The following is a 22,688-nucleotide window of genomic DNA, read 5'->3' as shown; positions in this document are numbered from 1 at the left end:
GACTGAAGAACAAAACGCATTAGCCGCTACACAGGGCTAAGTTGCGTGTCATGGCAGACAGGAAGAGGGCGTCGAGAGATAGCATTGTACAGGTGCGCCATCAGGGATCGGTTCAGGAAGGTTAACGGTCAACATAAATACAAATGGCTCGAGGCAGGATTCTACAGCAGGTATCAGGGGGATTATATAATAGAATATGATGCCAAAGATTTGTGAAATATGTGTTGTGATGGTTCTGATATGTTTCATTTTCAAAAAACTAACTGTGTGCATCATAGAGGGAAACCTGAGCATGTTGAGTGTTCTTCAATCCCTGACAGCACACAGCAGCAGGTAACCAGCAGCTTTACACACAGGGGGAGGATGGAGAGGTGATGAAGATGAAAGGAAGAAAATGGAGCGTAGACAGCAGTTCAGTCCAATAGCAACAACACATATCATTTTTGATTTGCGTTTTGATTTTGAGTTGCTTAAACAGACCCAGAAATGCATACCTTATTATTATTTTTGACTTTTTAAAGTGTGTTTGAACTAATCTAAATCGGAAACAATACATTGATAAACTATAAAATAACTATTAGATGTGATTGAGTCATTTTTGACATCAACCTCTACAAGTACATGTCTACCGATCACCCAATCAGTTCGCAATCTTGAATTGGAAATAGTTTGAGAACCAACTAAAGGTCCAGCACTCATCTGAGCATCTGTTGTATAACTGTTTAACTAGTGAGCCTGCACGTCAACATATCTATATCCATAACTCAGTCTAGTTTGTCGAACATTTTACAATTTCAGAAAATCCTTCATTACTTATTTTGTAAATTTGGTCGTCGTAGTGTTAATCCTCATTTAAGAACATTTGTCACTCAATAAAGTGATGGCCGGATGATTGATTGTGCCTTCATGCTTTCATTGTTAACGTTAATGGTGAATGAAAAAGCCAATATCCAGTCATGGAATAGCTTCCTGTAGGGTACCATACACAGGCCTTGCATAGAAAAAATAAAAAAACAATATATATGATTATGTAAAAGTAGTTAAGTTCTCCCTCTGTTGCCCACCAGAGTGAGCTGCAGGGTAGTGCACTTCAGTGGATAATAGAAGGTGAAGGTGGACTGCACTGCTGCTCAGTGTTAAGATGGACAGATAGAGATATGGAGGGTGGGGGAAAGGTGGCAGGCACACTGCACTTCTCATTCATTACCTAGAGCTGTAGGATCAGTAAGGTTTTCTGCCAACAAAAAGAGAGGTGGAAACAGGAGACAGGGGAGAGGTGTAAGAAAGACACAGAGGGACAAGCACAAGACAGCAGCTGGAAGGTTCTCATTCACCACTGATGGTAGTCTGTTAAGGTTCACAGTGTATGCCTCTGTCAGACTTCTGTTTGGAACTATACTTTCTACTGAAGAAACAGTTCTGATCAAAATTGCTCACAGTAACGTCTAATTAATGATGTGCTAACGTACTCTGCTAATGTTAGCTTCACAGGTTTTTAGTTAGAAAAGTACCTCTCCGGGTAACAAATACTAGTATTACACCAATGTCTCCAAAATGTATTCTATTGTTGCTCACACCAAAGAACAAGCTTTAATTTCTAAGTGATCTAATTGGTTACAGATGTTTTCACAGGTGCATTCGAGGTGCAGGTGATTGATAATCAATTGATTGATAAGTGTGGTATTTCAATGTTTAGCAGACAACACACAAAGGCTTTTAGTTTTGAGTAAGTCTAATGTATAACCGCGTGTAGATATTTTCAAGTCAAACTTAGTGTAAAGCAGACATTGTGCTTATAGTTAAACACGGCTGGTCCATAGAGAGGTTACATGAGTTAGTGCTTTCTATAATAGTGCTTTCTATAATTGTGCCACAAGTACCATTTTCTGTGTCTTGGCAATTGCAAAAAGCTGTGAAACAACCTTTCAGGTGATTCATTCATGACTAAAATGTTTGCAAATGTTGGTAACTCCTCTGATCCAGCTGTGTCTCAATGTGTGTGTATGTATGTGAGTCACACTGATAATGTCATCCATCAAAGAAAGAGCAGTTATCTCTCCATCTGATACCCTAACAAAGAGGCCTGTGTTCAAGGGCAACGATCTCATTTTCTTTCTACTCCTATGCCTCCGTCTCTCTTACACACAGTGATTCTCACTATATAGACGCACTATGGAAGACCGACCTGGTTTCTATGCAGAGAAAAAGGGCTAGTAATTGTGTAATTACACAGTAAAAGACACAATGCAGCAGAGTGAAGGTTCAGAGTTAGGAGACAACGTTGGACACACTGTGTTGAAGGGACAATTCCAGTAAGTGGTAAACAGGGTCAGACATGATCTTGTTGAACTTCTAAATATCTAAATCTATTATCTAGTTCAAGGCCAATTTCAACTTGATGAGTGTAGTGAAACGTGTTCAAGGATATGCATTAAATGTGTTGTAACTCTGTTGTGCTTTTCGTTCTGTACACTCTCTCTAAGGTTTTTTCCTTTTTTTCCTCCCCGTTAAAGGTTTTTTTGGAGAGTTTTTCCTGTTCCGGTGTGAGGGTCCTGGGACAGGGGATGTCGTATGTGTACAGATTGTAAAGCCCTCTGAAGTAAATTTGCGATTTGGGATTTTGGGCTAACAAACATAAATTGAATTGAATTGAATATGATTTGATTCTTACTGCCTCTCATCACCGTCCAACTTCCCTACTCTGTCTGTAGCTTTCAACCCCCATTGGTTCCTTCTGAAGACATTTTTTTTCTTTAACTCACAAATGCATAGTTTCATTTTTACAAAGGACTCAGTCCTTTTCTAAGACAGCTGGACACGATGGAGTTCTCCATGTGAACGATGGAGTTCTATGACTGTGAATTAGATATATCTGGCTTTGGCCATTCATTATTGGTTTGGGTCTTTTCATGGGATTTGTCGACAATAAGAAAAATATAGATCACTGCCTCATCCTCATCATTTAAAATCAATGGCTAAAATATATACAGTAAGAAAAGTGGTGGGCTGATCGACTATTAAATGTGAGGTGATATTTTCTGTCACTGGCTATAATGTAAACATTGGTGAATTTTGGTGATTATGATGCCTCACCACCCTCAACAAGATTTTTCAATTTTTCTTTGGGATGCGCTGAATGTGAGATCTTTTTGGCAAATAAATTGTCAAATTGTCAAATGTAGAAAGACTCACCTTCATTGGCGAAGTGAGGGGACTCCTCAGCATAGACCTCCCCTGCTCCCACCTGGGTGAACGCTGACAGGTAGAATTTGTAGCGGGTGGATCGGTCCGGCAGGCGGAGGGTGAACTCTGTCACATTAGGGGGGAGAGTCTCCAACTGGGCACGACCCACTTTGGAGCCATTGACTGCACACACACACACACACACACACACACACACAGAGAGGGACAGATGGGTTGGCTTGCTATCACAATTACTCCCAATTAATCTGGAGGAGTCTTGTACTGCTGCAACTATAGACTTCCTCCTTACAGAAATTCCATCTGACTGGCAACATATGAGCAGCACTTTCACAATGCAGTGGCTGAATACAACAGACATTTTGAGTGCATTCACCTTCATTGGCAACAGGGTTAAACTGGTTTGGTTCAAGCCTTTCTGATTGTATTGTGTTGCAGAGCTGCGTGGTGCAAATACAATTTACTCAAATAAAAACTATAAAACAAAGCAAATCCCTCAAAAGAGATATGAGCCCTAGATAACTAGGGCTCATATCTCTTTTGAGGGATTTGCTTTGTTTATTTATAGTAGTTCTGTTTATATAGTTCTGTGTAGATTGCTATCCTACCACTTTTAGTGTTGGGGCAATGCGTGTGATCACAACAAATTGGTGCAACGCGGATGTCCGAGCACTGAATCTTCACGTACACCCTCTGATGACTACATTTAATCACCTGGATCCTAAAGGACCCTCATGGAACTTCGCACACTCACAAGTATAACATAGGCATTACAGGTCATAATGTTCAAGCAAATCATCACCAAGTGGAAGCACCAAGTTAACAAATGCTTTCTGTCTGAAGGTTTGAAAGGTACCCTTGTGTGAATAGCTTTGGTTTGAGAGGATCAGAGCAGCTCACCTGTCTGGTACTTGAGCTGGTATCCAATCAGAATGCCGTTGGGCTCCAGAGGTTTGTCCCATTCAAGGTGGATGGTGTCAAAAGTTCTCCGGTTAATCGTGAAAAACTTCGGAGCATCTGGCACTACAAACACACGAAACAGTTTTACTGTTGATTGTTCAACAACATGAATAGATATTAGAGATGAATTATGAACTGTTTAACTTCCTAACAATAGCTCTAAGGAGCTTATAACACATCAGTAAGACTACTAATGAATTTGAATTGAGTGTTTTATGCAGATAACCAATATATTTCTTGAACAAAGTAGAAGGATAATATTTAGAATTGTTGACGGTTTACATTGACTTCGGGGCAGTTGAAATTATTTCTTGGGATGGTGGTGCTAAAACATAGTCTGGAGGCGTTGTAGACCAGCTGCTGAATAAAACAAAACTACAAAAACAATAATCGGCACACCTCTAAAAATTACAATCTGAACCATGATTCTTGTGAGCCATTGCACCCCTACTCTTAGGTATATTAGTTTACGAGGGCCTTGTCCTCACCTCCCTCCTTGGTGGTGACCTCCACCGTGTTGCTGGGTGGACCCTCAAAGAGGTTGTTGGCCACAACCAGGAACATCTTGTATTTCGAGTAGGACACCAGGTCGCTGAGGATGCTTGACGGCTCGGCCACGATGCTGTAGAAACCTTTGGTCTTCTTCTCCTTACTAACCACCAGACCCGGAACCAGACTGGACTCACGCCAGTAGTACAGCTGAAAAGGAGAAGGATGAGAAAGTGGTCAGTGGGAAAACAGTGCAGAAGAGGGTGACGAGATTAATTAAACCGGAGAAATAGTCAGCAAACTGAGGATCTATTTTCAGAATAACTCTGCAGTAACTTCATTATCATTACAAAAAGTACACAGCCAGTCTCACTCTGTACTCCTTGAACTCTCCCTGCACAGAGCTCAGGTCCACGGGCTTCCAGTGCAAGTTGGCCTTGGTGCTGTCAACCTTTGACACCCTCAGCTCAGTGGGAGCGTCGGTGGGCTCTGAGCACACAAAAAGGGACAAAGTACGTGTGAATAGTCGGAAAGGTTAAGCTCTGTTTATGCAGGAAGAAGAACAAATGACTTTCAAATCAAAGTGAAAAGATTCACTGATGACATTGTGAGAGGTTTAATCTGGTACTGTCTTTCCCAAACAAATACCCATTGTGTCTCTACTCACTGTCCTCTCCAGAGTATCCAACGACCACATTAGACTCAGGTCCTTGTCCAAACTCATTCCTGGCCTGGACTTTGATCTCGTAAGGCACGTAGGTCTCTGTGTTGTGGACGACATGTTTGGACCCAAACGTGGACATGTTACTCCACGCCTCTCCCAAATCCTTCCGTCTCCACCACACGCTGTAGTGCAGGTTTGGCCCGTTCCTCTCCAGATCAAGCAGAGGCTGGAAAAAACAAGACAAGAAGCTGACTGTGAAACGTACACTGACTGAAAGTAAGATTTACTTTGGGTTTGTTTTGACTTGTAAGACATGAAAAGAACATAACGCCCAACCACTCAATCCAAACGGCTGCTCTTCTCACTTACAAAATACTACTATTTGAACTACCGGTACTTGGTTTTATAAACAGTTCCATCTACGATCATGATTGATGTATTCATGAATTCAACAGGAATCTCACAAGTTGTAATGTCCTGCCTTGTACATGTCTTACCTCCCAGGTGATCTCCATATTGTCCTTCTTGGATCCCCATCCTCGTAGACCTCTGGGGATGGCATCTGGGGCTGGATGTAACATAATGAAATTCACTGAGATTGAACAACATCAACTGCAACTAATCCCATGTCCTCAGGCACAGAGTTGTGTTAACACCACCTGACAAACCTGAAGCTTACTGGCCAGTTGTCTTTAACTGCTACTTTTACTTTAAAGCAAGGGGCTACAAACTACACATCCAGCCCATGTGACAATCTCATAGGGCCCTCCCATGGGTTTAGAATGTATTCTTTCATTAAGTCGACAATTTAATACTTGGTTTTTTTGTTCCTATTTTGATTGTCCCTTAAGTATTTCCGATAAGATAAGATAAAATATGATACGATGCGATGCGATAAAATAAGGTATGATGAGATAAGCCTTTATTGATTGGTGTCGCAACAGCACAAGGACAGAAATAGCACAGATAATTAAAGAAAGGTTTAAAAGTAAAAAGTAAAAAGGATAGTACAGTATATGAAGTATAAACAATATTAAATCAAAATACAAACTATAAATGAGCAATTACACTGAACATTATAAGGCAAACAATCATTATATGTATCATACCCAGACCAGAGTTGTAAACTCTTAAATTAACAGTGAAATATCGTCTCGAGGTAGGTAACTTAGTGGTGTGGTTAGTTGCAGCAAAGTCAGCAAAAAAAAATAAAATATATATATATATATATATATATATATATATATATATATATATATATATATATATATATATATATATATATATATATATATATATATATATATATATATATATATATATATATATATATATATATATATATATATATGCTAGGAGACAACAACCTGGCCCCCAGGTCATTTGAGTCCTACAGGCTGAACAGTTCCACTACGTCTAATCAAATGTTTTCTTACAAGATGTAGGTAGGTTGTCGTGACCTGAAGACAGTCCTTCAGTCAACAAAGTCATCATTTTTAAGTAAAGTACCTGAAATGTTCTTGATGCGGTGGTACATAAACTACACTTGTGAGTGTGTGTGGTGCTCCTCACCAGCTCCACTGGTCTTGTACCGTGGCGAGGGCCGGCTGGGCTGACTCTGGCCCACTGCGTTGATGGCGATGACCCTGAACTGGTAATTGACAAAGGGGGCGAGCTGCAGGATGACAGAGTTGAGGTCCCCGGGGTATGTGGACAGGTCCTGCCACCTGCCCGGCTCCCAGCGGTCCTCCTCAAACTGGACCAGGAATTCTGCCGAGATAACACAACTGGCGTGAGGATCGACAGACCACTTATTGTTAAGGCAGAGGAGATCGTGGGGGTTACATGTAGTCCTTGAAGGCGTTCAGCAGGTAGGAAGGTCGGTAGGGTCTCCTGCAGCTTCTAGTTTAATGACCCTGTTACATTCATTTTACAACCCTCTATTTCTGCATGCCTTCATTATCATTTCTTTCCTGAGCTTGGAGACCTGGGACGAACGCTTTCACATAAACAAATCAGGCCTGTGTATGAAAAATTTAGAGAGAAATGTGAGGATGCAAGAGTAATACAATCCCCTTCCAGGATGTCCAGGAAAACGAGAAGTGAGTGTGTGTATATACTGACCCGTGACTGGGCTCCGGTGGTCGTTTCCGGGGATCCAGGTGAGGCGAACGCTGCGGGCTGCGGGGTCTGAAAGATCCAGATCCATGGGAGGGTCTGAGCGGTCTGCAGAGAAACAGGGAATAACCTGACCTTAGACATGGAAAAAAGACATACAAACACACATACACACAACCATAGGCATGCAGCAACACTCATACTGTACAATGTCATCTATCCTGGTCATCAGTCAGTCAATTTTAATTTAAGATACACTTTATTTAGATTGACAAACTACTTTATAACACCCAATAGCACCTTCAAATCTCCTCCCAGTTCACTGTCTGAAAGTTTCAGGAAATGGTAAATACATCGCCCAGTGAAATGAGGACAAATGAGAAAAACTACTCTTCTAATAATTTCCACAAACAACTTAGAATGAGTGGGAATGTGGTTCCAAACTGGACAAAACATTGTCAGACTCACTATGAGATTAAATGACTTGATGGGATGTTTTGTGGTGCATGTATGTAAAAATCCATTCGGTATTAAAGACTCCTCTAACACACACACACAGAGACAGAATCATCATTGGCACATAATGAAATAATATCCATTATAACAGTGTTTTAATATAAATAGTGTCATACAGCAGAGGCACACGTTTAGATGAGGAAGAGGACAAAAAGTAAAAGAATAAGAAGACAAGAAAAAGAGAGAATTCCACTCGCGCCGTGTGTTACCTGGAGGCAAGGCACTAGAGACTGAGGGGTTGAGGGAGGCTTCCTCTGTGGGGCGAGGTCAAGGACCAGGAAGTGGGTATAAGGGTTAGAGTATGCATGTTAGTCTACCAGCCAGTCAACAGCAGGGGAGCACAATGGTTAACAAGTAATTTAGTACTCACTGTATTAATATAAGTCAGCTTCACTAAGCTTCAGTTTGTATGACGCCATATTAAAGGTCCTTGTTGGTAAAAATAAAAAAAGTAATCACGGAGCCAGGGGAGGGAGGTAATATTCTCAGAGAAAACTCTGAATTTTCAAGATTAAAGTGGCAGATTTCTGAGGGGGAAAAATAAAAAATGCTTGTTTTTGTGTCTGTATGCGTTGCAGATGTCCTCAACTCAAATGCATCAGTCATTGTAAGGATTCCAAATCGAGCGGTATTTTCTTTTGAATTTTAAGGGAGACATTCGTTATACTTCTGGTGAATATAATGTCATTAATCTTATTTCCATATATGTATTATATGCCCTTTGTTCACACTTTAATTTAAAAAACGGCTGTTTGAATGCATTTACCATACATGCCTTGTAAAGTCAAGCGATAGGGTTATTTCACAAATAAAACAATGAGTTTTTTCCTCATAAAGGTGTGGTATTAATCTCAGAGAATTTCTGAGTATTTGTCTTGTAAATTTATGTCTTTAATCTCAGAATGTTTTAATTGTCAGAGTATTGTCCCCCTCCCCTGGCTCCGTTTTTTCTTTTTCTTTTTTGTCCTTCAATGGTCAATGACAATCATGTTATCCTCATATTTACATTTGAGACTTTTGTATTCACAATTAGATTTGAGAATTAGCTAAGAAAATAGATTGAACCAGGAGGTCATTCAACAAAAATAGTGGAGTTTTGAGCCATTTGTCAATTGTGTCTGTTTCTTGACTCAAACAAAATGTACTGCTCAGAAGAGGAAATACTTTTTCAGAAGATAGGATGAGGCTTTGAAGATTACAAAACATGCCTTAAAAAATGGTCAAAAACAGAGGCGACTGTGACTTACTGACATTAATGAAAAGTCTCAAATGTCAAAACAGGATGTTCAAACTGAGTCCACAATATAGCTTCACTACAGCACTTTCTACACAGCACCATACAGGATCATCTCCATACGCTGCATGCAAACTGTTGAATCAGTGGGAGTGAGTAGAGTTAAAGCTTAGTAAACTGTTGCAACAATAAAACATGCATGATTTCCATTTGAAGACAGAGCTGAAAAATAGTAGTGTCAAGAGAAGACATTTACAGAAAATATCTACTGAGAAAATATAAAAAGCATTAATACAAAGCAAAAGTAAAAGCATAATAGTGTGTGTGTGTGTGTGTGTGTGTGTGTGTGTGTGTGTGTGTGTGTGTGAGACTGTGCGTGTCTGTGCGTGTGTCTAAGAGGTAAATAACTATAATTATGAAGTGCCGGTACTTGACAATTTTGAGAGACTGCCTTCTTCTCTTTCACTATATTTCAACAACACAGTCACCAGGATGTGGTCATTGTACGTCTAGAACTGCAAACCATCAATACCGTCCCTCAGAGCAAGTGGCGTGATATACCAAGCAACTGTTACTGAAAGTTGGTATAAAAGTTCCGTGGTTAAATAATGAATAAAACAGGTAAACGAGTCCACTAGGAGCGGCAGGGACGGATGATGGAGAGGGCTGTTAGTGCCCTTTGTGAAACCAAAAGCAAACAATGGCTTTACCCTTGTTACATTACTTTTTCACGCTTGTTACACAATGTTACGTAAGAAAGTCTGCTAAGGTTGGTTATTTAGTTATGCTAGTTACTACGCTTGTCATGAAGCATTGTTGTGTTGTAATTGGAACACACACCATGTTATGTTTTCTAACCTTGAACATGTAGGCTAAACCTTTGTCCTTTGTCTTTTGCCTAAACCTAACAAATCATTTCACAATGTTAACCAGGTGGCATTGTGCATTTCTGCGTGAGCGATACGAGGCTGATATGAAATGTGTTCATGAAACATATTTTTGTGTTCTACGAATCTCTTGCAGAAATGTACAATGTCAACATTTTTCTTGGCAGATGTAGTTAGTAGTTTCTTTACACAAAATGGTTTTACATGCAAAATACATAAACTGATACGGTGTCATAGATTATCTATAATTAAATAAGTACTGTGTTTTATTTGGGCTCAAAGAATATCGTATTTTTTAAATAAAACTCCTTTTGAAAATTCAATCTGAATATGCCATTTTCTCCAGGTCCGTTCTATATGTAAGTGTACCTAACACCGTGAGGCGGGCTGAGGCTGAGTCCTGGTCTATCTCAGATTTGACAGTGCAGGTGTAGGTTCCCTCGTCCCCCTCGTTCACATTGGGGATGGTCAGTGACTCCTCGTCTTTCCTGAGCCTGGGAGACAAACACAGGGAAGAATTCAAGTTTTTACTTGAGCTGACATCTGTATAAAATCAATCAGTCGTTCAATTCTAAAATCAAATAACTGACAAAAAAAATGGTATTTCTCATTGTATGACACGATTTTAGCTCTATTTCCTCTCCGAGACAAGTTATAGGTGTGTGTCATAACTCTGAGAACTACCCTGTCTCATACAAAATTACATTCCATACAACTAAACTGAATGACTTATTTTTCACTTAATAACACATAAACCACAGACCAATGATCCATTGCTGTCCATTTCTTTTCAGAGGAAATGATAAACATTTACTGTTGTTAAATGATAGCTTAGCTTGGATTATTTTCAGTGTTTTGGCTTTACAGGTGCAGGATAGGGGCACCAGAGATGTCTTTGTGTGCCGTTACCTCCAGCCCAGGTAGAGAGGCTTGTCGTCCTTGGTCCAGGCCACAGTGATGGGCAGGCTGGGATCAGACTTCACTTTACAGTCAAAGTGAGCCGTGGAGCCCCTGACGGCCGACCGGCGCTCCGGGGCTCGAACAATACGAGTCGGCTCTGAGCGGGAGTGAGGTTGAAGGGGAGCGCATACACACACGCACATTCTTTGTTAACTCGGACACTCAGATGCATCCAGGAAAAATCAGTGACAGGTGTGTGTGATTGCTTGTCAGAGTTGGATGGAACACACTCTTTTCCAAAACGCTCACACAAATATGACTGCAAGGCCACTTTCAACATCTGTTATTCTACCACAGCACCTAAAACTTTCTTTTTTCTGTTGAACAAATCTGCCCCGAGTGTACTTTCAGCAACTCGCATTTGCATGCCTCCCACCAACCAATCAGTTTACATCCATGTCTGTCCAAAATGTCATCAATTCATCATTATATCCTGTTAGACACTTGTGTGAAATTGTCATGATTCGGATATGAATTCTTGAGTAGTGGCCCAAAACGTGTTTCGTGACCTTTCGAATCAGTTCTTCCTTGTGTACAGGTTGACTTTTGTGCCAAATTTGAAGAAATTCCCTCTGGGCATTCCTGAGATATCGCGTCCACGAGAATGGACCGGACAGTACGCATGGCTGGACGGACGTACAAATAAGTTTTGTTTGAATGGATGTCATTATGCCTCCTGCCACTGCTGTCAACGGTGCAGAGATATGATGACATCCATATACAACTTCTTTGCATTGGCGAATCCGTTTTGTAGTAAATGGGTTAGGGTTAGCTTGTACGTCCATCCATCCACCCTCCATGTACCTCCTCTATACAACGGCTGTGCAGAATAAGAACATCACAGTTCCTGGACCGGGGAAATTGAACGTAATCTCGGCAGCAGATTCTTCAAACACATAATGAACTAACGGATGCTTTCTAAAGATGAGGATCTCTACTTGCCATTGTACTTGACAAAACATACTGACGAATGAAAATGTATCTCACTGCCTTGGCAGATGAATGCACCTGTTTAAATTGTTTTCAGTTCAGCTCTACCCTGAATGCTAGCATGGGAATACATATGCAGTTTGAATACAAATGTAACTGTTAGTAGGCAGAAGTTGAATTAAAGCCATGATCCAACAGTGCAGGCTGTTTGGCACAAGGAAAATAAATCATTTCACATCTTCCACACACATAGTGACATGCAATGGGAGCCCATGTACAACGTCATAAACCCTGTTGGAGCTGATTGTTGCACAATGTATGCTGCACATGATGTAATAACAACTCATTTGGAGTTGAAACATTACTTTAAGTTTCAGTTTCGCTGTGAGTCTTAACAGCACACCCTGTACAACAGAGATGTAATGACTGACCTTTGACCTCAAGGCGGACCTGGTTCTCGGCCGTGCCCAGCATGCTGTTGGCCACACAGGTGTAGGTGCCCTCGTCCTCTGCTCGGGCCCGTTTGATCTCCAGGGTGCCGTTGATGTAAACGCGGTACTGACCTCCGTCCAGCCCACTGCCCTGTCCGTTCTTAAACCTGCAAGCACGGACAGCATAGGGGAATATGAATGATAAAGTATAGCTGCATGAATGTTGTGCTCAAGAATACACAGATGTGGGTTTACAGAGGTTGATGCCAAAACCAGTATTAGAGCTGTCGATGCTCACCATCGTAGGTCCGGCAGAGGAGAACCGAAGAAGGGACAGTCGAGGAAGGTGCGGTTGTTCTCGATGACTTTGATCAGCTGGTTTTTAGGGCCCAGCATCCTCGGAGGCATGTCTGCAAGAAGAGGGACAGAGGATGACGCCTTCACCACTACATCACTTACCAGGACTCTGCACGAGTCACAGAGTTTTTAATATTTGTGACAGTGTGACAGTCAGCTAGTGTGCACATAACTGGTACTGAAGCAGCTATATTGAATTCAGCCTTCTCATTTTATTAACTGTCTGCAACATGTTTAAATATCCTCTGTGTAAAAGGCTTACTAGATTAGAATTCATTTGTAATCAATTAAAAATAAAGTTGAAGTTGAATAGCAGTGTATTCACATACTTTAGAATAAGCATGTTTGCTTTTTTTTTCACAGTAATATTCATTATTAGTAGAAATTGAATCTACTGAGTCCATGATGTGTTTAGCCTAGTTTAGCATAAAATGTACACATGGAAGACTGCTAGATCAATCAAACCCTGATTATACAGAATGTAAACAGTGTCAAGAGGCTATGAAAATGTGTGTGGATGACTATCGACTTTTGTTCATTCTAATCATTGAAGGAAAACATGCACAGGTTCAGTGGTGATGGAAATATTCTTAAACCAAATGGCCTTGCATTAATATTTCCACAGATAATTCAGGGCTGTAGAGCAAGGCGAGGGCTAAGGCTTACAGACAGATAGGCGACACACCCACTGCTCTGTATACATTTTTGAAATCGACTTCCTCCTCCGTGTCTCACCGAGGACGCTGACGAAGGCGTTGGCCAACAGGTAGCCGTGCTGGTTGGAGGCGTTGCACTGGTAGACAGCGCTGCTTCCCATCTGCACCAAGCGGAACATGATGGTGTCACCGAGCACCTGTCTGCTGGGGCTGTGGGGAGTGCCTGAGGTCAGGGGAGAGGAAAGAAACACATAGCAATAATAGGGAAAGTTACAGAATTCATTTTACACGGATGTCTAGTGAAGACAATATTTGAATTTAAATTGATTTGATTTGAGTGGTTACTTTTGTAGTCTGCTACAGACTTCAGTAAATAAGATCAGAACAGAACCAGGTCCTCATTGTCCTTTTCATTTACTGAAATCTGGCCATTCAGAACAGATTGGTCAGAAAAGCTGGTTGACAGAATATGTACTTTCTATAGGCAGTCCATTGACCAGCCACTGGATGTTGGGTTTGGGGTTGCCGTTGGCCCGACACACCAGAGGGCCGTTCTCCTCCGGAGCGAGCACCAGGTTGAAGGGTTTGTCGAGCCAATAAGGAGCCGCTGTGGAACGCAGGGAGTCAGATGAGCATGATGGACTCAAACACAAACATACATCTGTAGAAACACATAACCAGTGTCACCTCCTCACCTTTGACCTGGACAAAGATGGAGTGGCGTATGCTGCCTAGATGGTTGTTAGCCATGCATACATACTCCCCAGCATCCTCCTCTGACACGTTGATGATCTTCAGGGTCTTGTTGTAGTTGTCAAACTTCACCTTTCTCCCTGGCAGGTCCCCACCCTTCTTAAACCATTTGATAGTGGGCGTCGGACTGTATTGGGACAAAGAGGGAAATCCTCACTGTCATTTATTATTATTATTATTAAAAGGTTGGTCTCGCACTATTGGAACTTGATCAGCTGACAAATTACAGCTCAAACCTCTTCAGTCCAACTACTGAGTAGACTGCAGAGGGACCAAAGGAACACATACTAACTCAATATTTAGAGCCCAGTTGCACTGTTGGGGTTCTATAATGATCGAGGGTCACTGGTGCTGGACAGGAAGAACACATTCAGCATCCAAGTTCTCAGATTATTCTCCTGTCATGCATCACAGAGGGGACATGGACTACATGGAGATTTGAATTATTTCATTCTTCTTCTATTTCAAATGTAAATCAAACATCTGGTGTCTGAATTATGCAGTTTTTATCTCTATGTGTGTGTGTGTGTGTGTGTGTGTGTGTGTGAGAGAGAGAGCTCACAGTCCAGCAGCGATACACTCCAGCAGCAGTTGCTCGTCCCGTAGCACCATCTTGGAGCTCTCTGTCCCTGAGGGTGAGAGGAAGGTCGGCGTGGACTCGGCTACTTTACGGCCTGCGGACGAGGAATGAGGGCGGGGTTAACACACACACAAACAAACACACATTACAGTTTATCTTTGTACCAGGAGCTGAACATCCTGTTTGCAGGTACTGCCACATGAACCTAGCACTACAAGTCTGATCGTTTCCATGTGGCTGCGCTCCATCTCCACCAGGCTTCAGCTCTCCCTGCAGTCTGTCGTGAGGCCAAGGCGGCCTGTAAACGGGTTTAACGCCCTCTGGCTTCTCTCACAGGATTTACTGATCTTGCTTTGTGTTTGCCAAGAGAACAGAGATGGCAAAGATTGGCATTGAAAGCTTAAATAAAGCAGCTGATAAAACGTTCTTCTGCTGTGATGAGATGACTTCAACGTGAAGCTGAAGAATATTAAAGTCATGTAGTCGTTATATAACCCCATGTTGAACCTTCCAGCAGGGCTTGGCTAAAGCAAGGAGCAGCATTGGACAGGAACTAGAGCCTTTAGAACAGAACCTTGGTATTGTTTGGAGTTGGCTTTTAGGTTGTGAGGCCTTTAATAATCCACACACACAGTACAGTGACTGCGAGGATCAAATCTATCTTAAACCTCTGATTTCCATTAAATAATCGAGGGTTAGTTTGGCATCAGTGTTGCTTCAGCTTGTTTCTTTTCAACACAAATTGTGAACAAACCATTTGAGCATTAATTAATCAAACAGTCAGTTCAGCTAAGCAGTGTGGGACGTGAGTAAACTGCTAAGTGCTGTCTTTGTTTACTTCAACAACCAAACGCATGTAGCACTTTAATCAGGCACGTAGTTTAGCGTGAACTCACCTTTCACATAAACTACACTCGTGACAAAACTAAGTGTGTCAAATATTATGTCACCTATCGTTTCATTGTTATACTCTGTATGTGGGTGTGCCACACGAGTGCATTTATTTCAACTGTTTTATATTCAGCTCTTCGTTAAACTACTTTAAGTGTTACAATTTACAAACTGATAATTCAACTGTCCAAAGGGCTTGAAGGTCAGCTGCTTTCAGCTCAAACACTTCAACTGACACTTAGATTGTTTCAAATAAACTCTCTTCAACTGCTTTCAGTGCTTCACCTTTCACATGGAAACAGTTAACATGTTTTAAACTGTAAACCCTTATATTATCTGCAGATGTCATTTTCAGCAAGCCCACCAAGAGAATTTAGTCTCATCTCTGTATTGTTGTAGATGTAGCTTATTATTGCACTGCATATTTAAATAATTCAAAGTTAATTTTGCGAAATGGAACTAAAACTGTAAAGCCTTTCTTTTACTTTCTTACACTTAATCTGGAGGTCAAACTGAGAGTGAAAGTTGATGTAGCAAGTGGCTCTGTAAACTGTGATGGCTATTACAACAGATAGTTTAGGTAATAACTCCACATATCACTGCCTGACTGCCAGTGTTTATTCCCTTGTGAAAATAAGATCCAAGTTGTAATAAAACAGAATAATTAATTCTGTACAGGAATACTAGTTTAAATTGCATGAGTTTAGAGTTACACTTTGGTTTGGACACATTTGTGAGGATGACAATGTGCTTAGTGCTCCTAAAGTCTCAGGCCGACCTTGTATTACATCCACTGTATGCAGCATTGGTAATGTTGATTGACTGGTAATTATTTGAAACTACACCACGGAATAAACCAATTCAAAAAACTGCTGCTTTTTAAATCTTATTACACAGACTGATTTGTCTGGCTCTTTGATCATTACTTAAGAGTTCTAGAGAGCACATTTCCAGTCAGATCCAATCCCAACACAAATGCTGCCAACAGTGTGGACATAGGATCCAGCCAGCACAGAGCTGCAGCATGCTAAAAAGTGTGTGGGATTAAATTAGCATTAGCCTCCTTTGTGATGCAGATCTGTGTGGGATTAAAACATCTGTTAGCGGTTAGCTTGTCCAGTGGCTGGCGGAGGAGGATCTGCTATTGTTAGTGAAACTGGGAGGAGAAGAATAAGAAGAGGAGGAAACATACAGAAGACGGTTAGTGGTAACAAAAGCCAAGGTGATTATGTGTCAATAATAATAGCTACATAGCTACGGCAATGCAGTGAGCTACCTGGAGATGTGGCTAACATGGCTATCACCCTGCTGAGGAGAATGGCAGGCAATGCTTCCCAGGATGCACTGCAGCTTTAGACTCAATCCCACTCACAAAAAAATTTGAGTTATGTTTTTGCATCTGTAGGAGATTACAAATAAAATAGCTAGCATGTGTGCATGAGCGTGTGTGATAACGGCCTCGTGTGAGTGTTTTCGACAGCTGTTACAGACTCCGCACTCCCCCACACTCACTCAGAAATGTGTCTTGAATGCAGACCTACTGCCATACATATATGATTATTAATGACCACAGCGTGAATCTGGACTGAATATTCATCATGTGACCTAATCCCTCTCTGAGCTGGAGCCTCTTCGGAGTCTTCGGTCCCGCTGGGGCCTCGGAGCCGCCGGCCTGGTCTGTCACTGGGAGCATCTTCTCCCCTTAGGGACATATCACCCCCCAGTTCAGCCACTGACACATATGTTGTCACTTTGGCTGATCTCTTCCCTCCAGCTATGGGCTCATTCAATACATGTATAGCATAATGAATATACTGTATGTGCAATACATATGAATTAAGGGTAATTTGTGTGTTAATTAATATATGTTTATTCATTACATGTAATCGTTTAACGCTGATTGAAAGATGGAATAGACTAATTATGGACTAAATGACATGAATACTTATTTCTACTGTGTGAGTGCATATTAGGGTCAGAAGGATGTTGATAAGTCTTCTATTGGAAGTCACATCTGGCCCAGTCGCTCATTCTCCTCGCCGACGTTGAATTTGGTTTGATTCTTCATTTAATGAGCAGCTGACAAACACTACACCGATTGAACAGGAGCAATTTTATTCTGCTGCAACATATTGCATTAATTCATCTCTGTCAGTTATATAAGGAGTTTCAGTGGAAAGTTGGCAAGTGGCAAGATGTGCAAAGGGGATTAACATATTTTATTCTCATGGAAACAACAATTAAAACCAAAACATGTTTGATCTCGGAGGACTTTTGGGGGGGGGGGGCGTACTGCATCTAGACATAAATAGCAGAAGTTTCAATCTAAAACATATCTTAAAAACACAGTGTAAACTATGTCTTGAGAGGTCAGACTGTTTACCTCACTAGATTTTGAGATTGAAATGTGAAGAACATCGACTGCTACAAGGTTTAATTAAATTATGGTCAATGCTTAGATAATAGCATGACTCAACATGTCTTTAAAGTACTGAAGCTCAATTATTGCAACACTGGTTTTACTGTAGTTTCAGCACAAATTCAACAATGTTTTCAGAGCTACCACTATGTTTTTCTTGTTTGAAAATGGGAAGGAAAATCCATTAAAGTTCCAATGACTGGTAAATGTGTTCAATCAGTTTAGTCCTGTCTCTTACAATGTGCATTCCCGTACAACAAAACTGCATTCTCAATAATGTTTAGAGAGAAACCTATTTTTTAAACAGCCGATAAAATACCTACGCTTTTTTTTTAACGTAGCTCAAATACATTTCTAATCAAGTCTGAAAAGGGTCAAACAAACATGGGACTTTCACCCAGTAGCCGCTGTTTGTGTTCCGAATAAAACCAAAAGTCAACATTAAATTATTTAAATTTATGTCCGTAATTTCAATAACGAAACTAACCTACTTATTTTAAGCCAAACCGGGATGTTTGTGATAAACTCAAACAAGTAGTTCTGTTGAGTTTTTTGTTTTGTTTCAATTTACAATGTTAATTACGAGTAAAGAACTGCCACTATGATTTGGGAGAAAATACGTTTCCCTCAAAACATAATTGAGAATGCAGTTCACTTGTATGAGGACGTATTTTCGGAGACAGGGTTGCAGAGTTGATATGTATGTAATGGTAAAACTGACAATAATATATTATGGAGCCTACGTATAATAACATTTCAGTGACATTAAAACCAATGCTTACCAAGCCTCAAATATCGCTAAAAATAAACTTTCAGTTTTTAACTCACAATGGATAACAGAACAGAAAGAAGCAGTGGCAGATGATCCGTCTCAAAAACTGACATCTGTAAATTAAGTCAGCCAAACTTTCCAGGATATACTGTATGAATCCTATGGCCCCCAGACTGACCTGAGAACATTTGATTCATATGTAAGAAGCAACAATTCAAGAACGTTCTAATATTGTTGCTCACAAGTCTCATATTCCAGTCTCCTGTCTAGGTTATGTGATCTTTGTTAGATGTAATAAGGGAAATAGTTGTTTTGTTAATTTTTTTGAATGATCTAAATGTGGTTGAATTCACGTAGATGTTGTGATTTTTCTCTATTGATAAGGATCCAATTAAAAAATATATGATATCGGCAGCATAAGATCCAGTTATACCTTAAAGAAGCACACCAACCAACACTCACTTCTCCTCCTGCAGCCAGTCGGTGAATTCTACACATGTAGAGAGCAGTTAGGAGGTTAAATGTGTGTCGAAGGTCAGGCTGAGTAATGACTTGAGCTTCACTGAGCTAGCAGGTTAGTGTGCTAGCCGTGTTACTGTGGGACTTGACTAAGGAGGTGGACAGGAAGTGACTCACCACCGTAGGGGTCAGTGGCATTGTAAGACGTGTCATTATACGGCTCCTCTGAAAACACACACACACACACACACAGTGGCTCATCAGTCCACACATGGGACACACTCACAGAACCTGAAGACACACGGTCACATCTGAAGAAAAATATTTCACATTATATCAGATAACCCAACATTTCATTGTCTTCTCTTCTCTGCAGCAACCTGAAAAACTCTCATTAAAGGTTATGATTGAATGCTTCTCATGTCATGTCATGACATCACCTCTAGATGGGGACATGTCATACTCCATTGGTTGGATTGGTGTGTGATCAGAACACTCACAGCAGACAGTGAGAGAGAACAGAGAGAATAAATGACTACATTAACTCAAAGTCAGTACGGGATCTGCAAGTGTGTGTGTGTGTGTGTGTGTTGTCGACTCACTAGTCAGGACTTTAAGTGTGAAGGGGTTCTTCTGCTGGATGGTGTGTGTGAAGAGGAAGCGAGCGTTGCAGCTGTAGTCGGTGTGAGCGTCTTTGGTCAAGACGTTGGAGAAGTATAGGTCTCCGTTCAGACCCATGGACACCCTCTTATCCTGAGGGATCGGAGTCATCGCTGGAAGACAGAGGAGGTGACCAGAGGGACGGACAGAGGGAAACGGAAAGAGAGAGAGAATGAAACCACATGAACAAGTTGATCTGATAGAATATTCAGCGTAAGTAGCTGCTAGTAGTCGCATGTTAGCATTAACACTGAGGTGAAGACATGAGGATTTGCAGTTTTAATGTTAAACTTAAATATAAAGTTGAAGACTCTTCACCTTGGATAAGTAATGAAACAAGACTTCAGGACTAACACATTATTGTTGGGAAAATCATAGATTGTCGTTAATTGTTTAATATATTGTTGAATATATATTGTTTTCTGATGAGAACACATGTGATACATTGGCTATTTTCTATCAATTTGCATTTCATTCTGAATATTTTGGATTTAATAATTTGCCATTTTGTAATCATATTTGGAAATGTGTAATTTGCAATACACATGTAATATTGTGCAAACAGTCCAGCGCCTCTTAAATCACCCTTTTTTATGGATATAGTTAGTGTAATTCATTTGCCAAAAAGAGACAAGAAGCACAATAAAAAAAGTTAAAGATGAATTTGACTGACATTATTATAATAATCTTTTACTCAAATCTCAATATTGTGAATATATATTTATACACAACTTATGGGTTGAACTACAAATTTCAATTTGGGTTCATGGAGTTTGAAAGAGAGGGGTGTTCAGCAGGCATGCAGGGTCTGATGAAAAAAGTCAATTGCATTATGGGAAATGCAGCATCCAGTGTTTTTGTAGATTGATCCATACTATGAACTACAAGTCTGGTGTCTCTGCCACTACTGCTTTGATTTTGATCTGCCTATTTCAAGTCCCACAACTTATACTAAAAAGTTCTTCATGAAGGCCTATATCAACTATAGCTGTTTGTCAAGAAATCAAATACTACCATCACCATCTATCTCCCACATCCTGTATCAAAGAATCCAACCACTAGCCTGTAGATTGTTAGATGCATATATCTTTTTTCACATACAGTATAACTCAGTTCAGTGTCTGTCCTGGTGAGCTGATGTGTCATCCTACAGTAGCTACAGGCAAACGTTAACGTGCGGCCCACAAACACAGACGTCCAGACGGACCGTCATCCACACTCTAACTGCTCCAGCTGACGTGAGCCGTATGGTCGTCAAGAAAATGCCCCGGGACCAATCAGCAGCCGGGCCAGCAGTCCTCAACAGGCGTTGGCTTGTTAAAGTGTCTGGGCTGCATGACATGCTGATGAACTGTGGATGATATGAGACACCAACAGCTGCACTATCTACATCTGTAACTAGGGAGGAAATCTTTATTGTATTAAAAATAGTTGTGTAGCAATGTTCTTCTCAAACAGTTTCCAGGTATTTTAGTATTTTCAAGTCATTCAGTTAATGTAATGGTTGTTGGACTACGGTGCTTTTTGCAGTGTTTCTGTTTGGCTGTAAAATGGCTTCTGGCTGGACATGGAGGTCTGCACACACACACAATCAGCAGTACTGCGGCGTGACCCACTTAGGAGAAGGACCGTACAGTGCAAAGAAGAGAGGTGAGGAAAGGATGCCAGACTGGCTCCAGACTATGAAATCTCCCTCCAACTGCTGAAAGAGTGAAACAGAGAGGAGGAATAAAAGCCCAAATTAAAGCAGTACGCTCAGAGGTCACTGGAGACACACTGCTATGAAAAGAGGGACATCAAGCCTGTCTCTAGATGACCTGATAGACCTCTAGCCTTTCACAATTTAAAGGGACTGCAACCAAAACCAAAATGCACTTTTCAGCAACTAGGTTGAACATTACTCATTGCATGAGCCGAACAGCGTGCTGGTGGCCAGCGGCAGCGTTGAGCCTAACGGTCCCTTGGCCTCACAACCTGCTGCTCTGGGGAAGGACAAGCTACCTAGCAAACTAGCCACCCATTCCTTTCCAGGGCTGTTCAGAGAGAGCAAGCTGTTCTTTACGGCTCCACTGTGTGTGTAATCACCATAACAATGAACAATAATCACTATTTTCTTTGTACTAGTGAAATGACCACGGATAACAGTTCTACTCCTATTCTATTTCCAACATCAGCAACACACAGCTAAAACACACTACATATAGAGAAATACACTCAGTGTACTTGTGTGTATACTTGTGTGTAATTGTTGCTCACCGCTGTTCATCCAGAAGGTGAAAGGAGGAGGCAGGCCTGGTGGAGGGTTGCAGGCTAGAACCAGCAGGGTGCCTTCAGTCACCACTACCGGCTCCAGCACCTCTTTAGGCCACAGAGGAGCCTCTGGAGGACGGGGACAGGGGGGATGGGAGTAGGTGGGGGAGGGAAAGGTGAGGAAGAAAAAGAGACAGAGATGTGAGAAATGATACATGACAAGAATTTCAGTCAAACTAAGCTGAGGGAGGAATAATAGGATATTGTCCATCAGACTAAGTCTGCAAACTCTCCTAGGAACTGTTGCTGTTCTTCACAAATGATTGTATTGTATTGTAGGGCAGTTTTGCTGGTTCTAATTGTGGTCACCAGTTTATTTCAAGCAAGCACAGTCACATTGAAACAAGCATTTAATCAAACTTTGCTGTTGCATTTCTTCTTTTTTATGTGAGACACCATAATGCTTTATTTGTCGCCTATGATATGTTAATGTATGCATTA

At 41.0% G+C, this 22,688-nt stretch overlaps 1 protein-coding gene across 1 annotated transcript in view; it reads right to left on the bottom strand.

Moving 5' to 3' along the window:
- Window positions 1-22,688, bottom strand: part of nfasca (neurofascin homolog (chicken) a) — a 63,979-nt gene that overhangs the window by 25,015 nt on the left and 16,276 nt on the right. The window contains exons 6-25 of the mRNA XM_076096921.1: window positions 22,194-22,316; window positions 19,880-20,050; window positions 19,455-19,502; window positions 14,719-14,830; window positions 14,099-14,283; window positions 13,879-14,010; window positions 13,483-13,626; window positions 12,689-12,800; window positions 12,391-12,557; window positions 10,979-11,126; window positions 10,439-10,563; window positions 7,439-7,540; window positions 6,887-7,084; window positions 5,812-5,882; window positions 5,318-5,540; window positions 5,024-5,139; window positions 4,650-4,860; window positions 4,102-4,224; window positions 3,193-3,366; window positions 1,208-1,234 (exon numbers count right to left, since the gene is read on the bottom strand). Coding sequence (XP_075953036.1) covers window positions 1,208-1,234; window positions 3,193-3,366; window positions 4,102-4,224; window positions 4,650-4,860; window positions 5,024-5,139; window positions 5,318-5,540; window positions 5,812-5,882; window positions 6,887-7,084; window positions 7,439-7,540; window positions 10,439-10,563; window positions 10,979-11,126; window positions 12,391-12,557; window positions 12,689-12,800; window positions 13,483-13,626; window positions 13,879-14,010; window positions 14,099-14,283; window positions 14,719-14,830; window positions 19,455-19,502; window positions 19,880-20,050; window positions 22,194-22,316 — 2,712 coding nt within the window. The remainder of the gene's footprint in view (window positions 1-1,207; window positions 1,235-3,192; window positions 3,367-4,101; window positions 4,225-4,649; window positions 4,861-5,023; window positions 5,140-5,317; window positions 5,541-5,811; window positions 5,883-6,886; window positions 7,085-7,438; window positions 7,541-10,438; window positions 10,564-10,978; window positions 11,127-12,390; window positions 12,558-12,688; window positions 12,801-13,482; window positions 13,627-13,878; window positions 14,011-14,098; window positions 14,284-14,718; window positions 14,831-19,454; window positions 19,503-19,879; window positions 20,051-22,193; window positions 22,317-22,688) is intronic.

Source organism: Anarhichas minor, unplaced genomic scaffold (assembly GCF_050575085.1).
Source record: "Anarhichas minor isolate MPS153535 unplaced genomic scaffold, ASM5057508v1 ptg000023l, whole genome shotgun sequence".
NCBI lineage: Eukaryota > Metazoa > Chordata > Actinopteri > Perciformes > Anarhichadidae > Anarhichas > Anarhichas minor.
The sequence above is the reverse complement of the archived record's forward strand: the minus strand, read 5'-3'. Positions and strand labels throughout refer to the sequence as shown.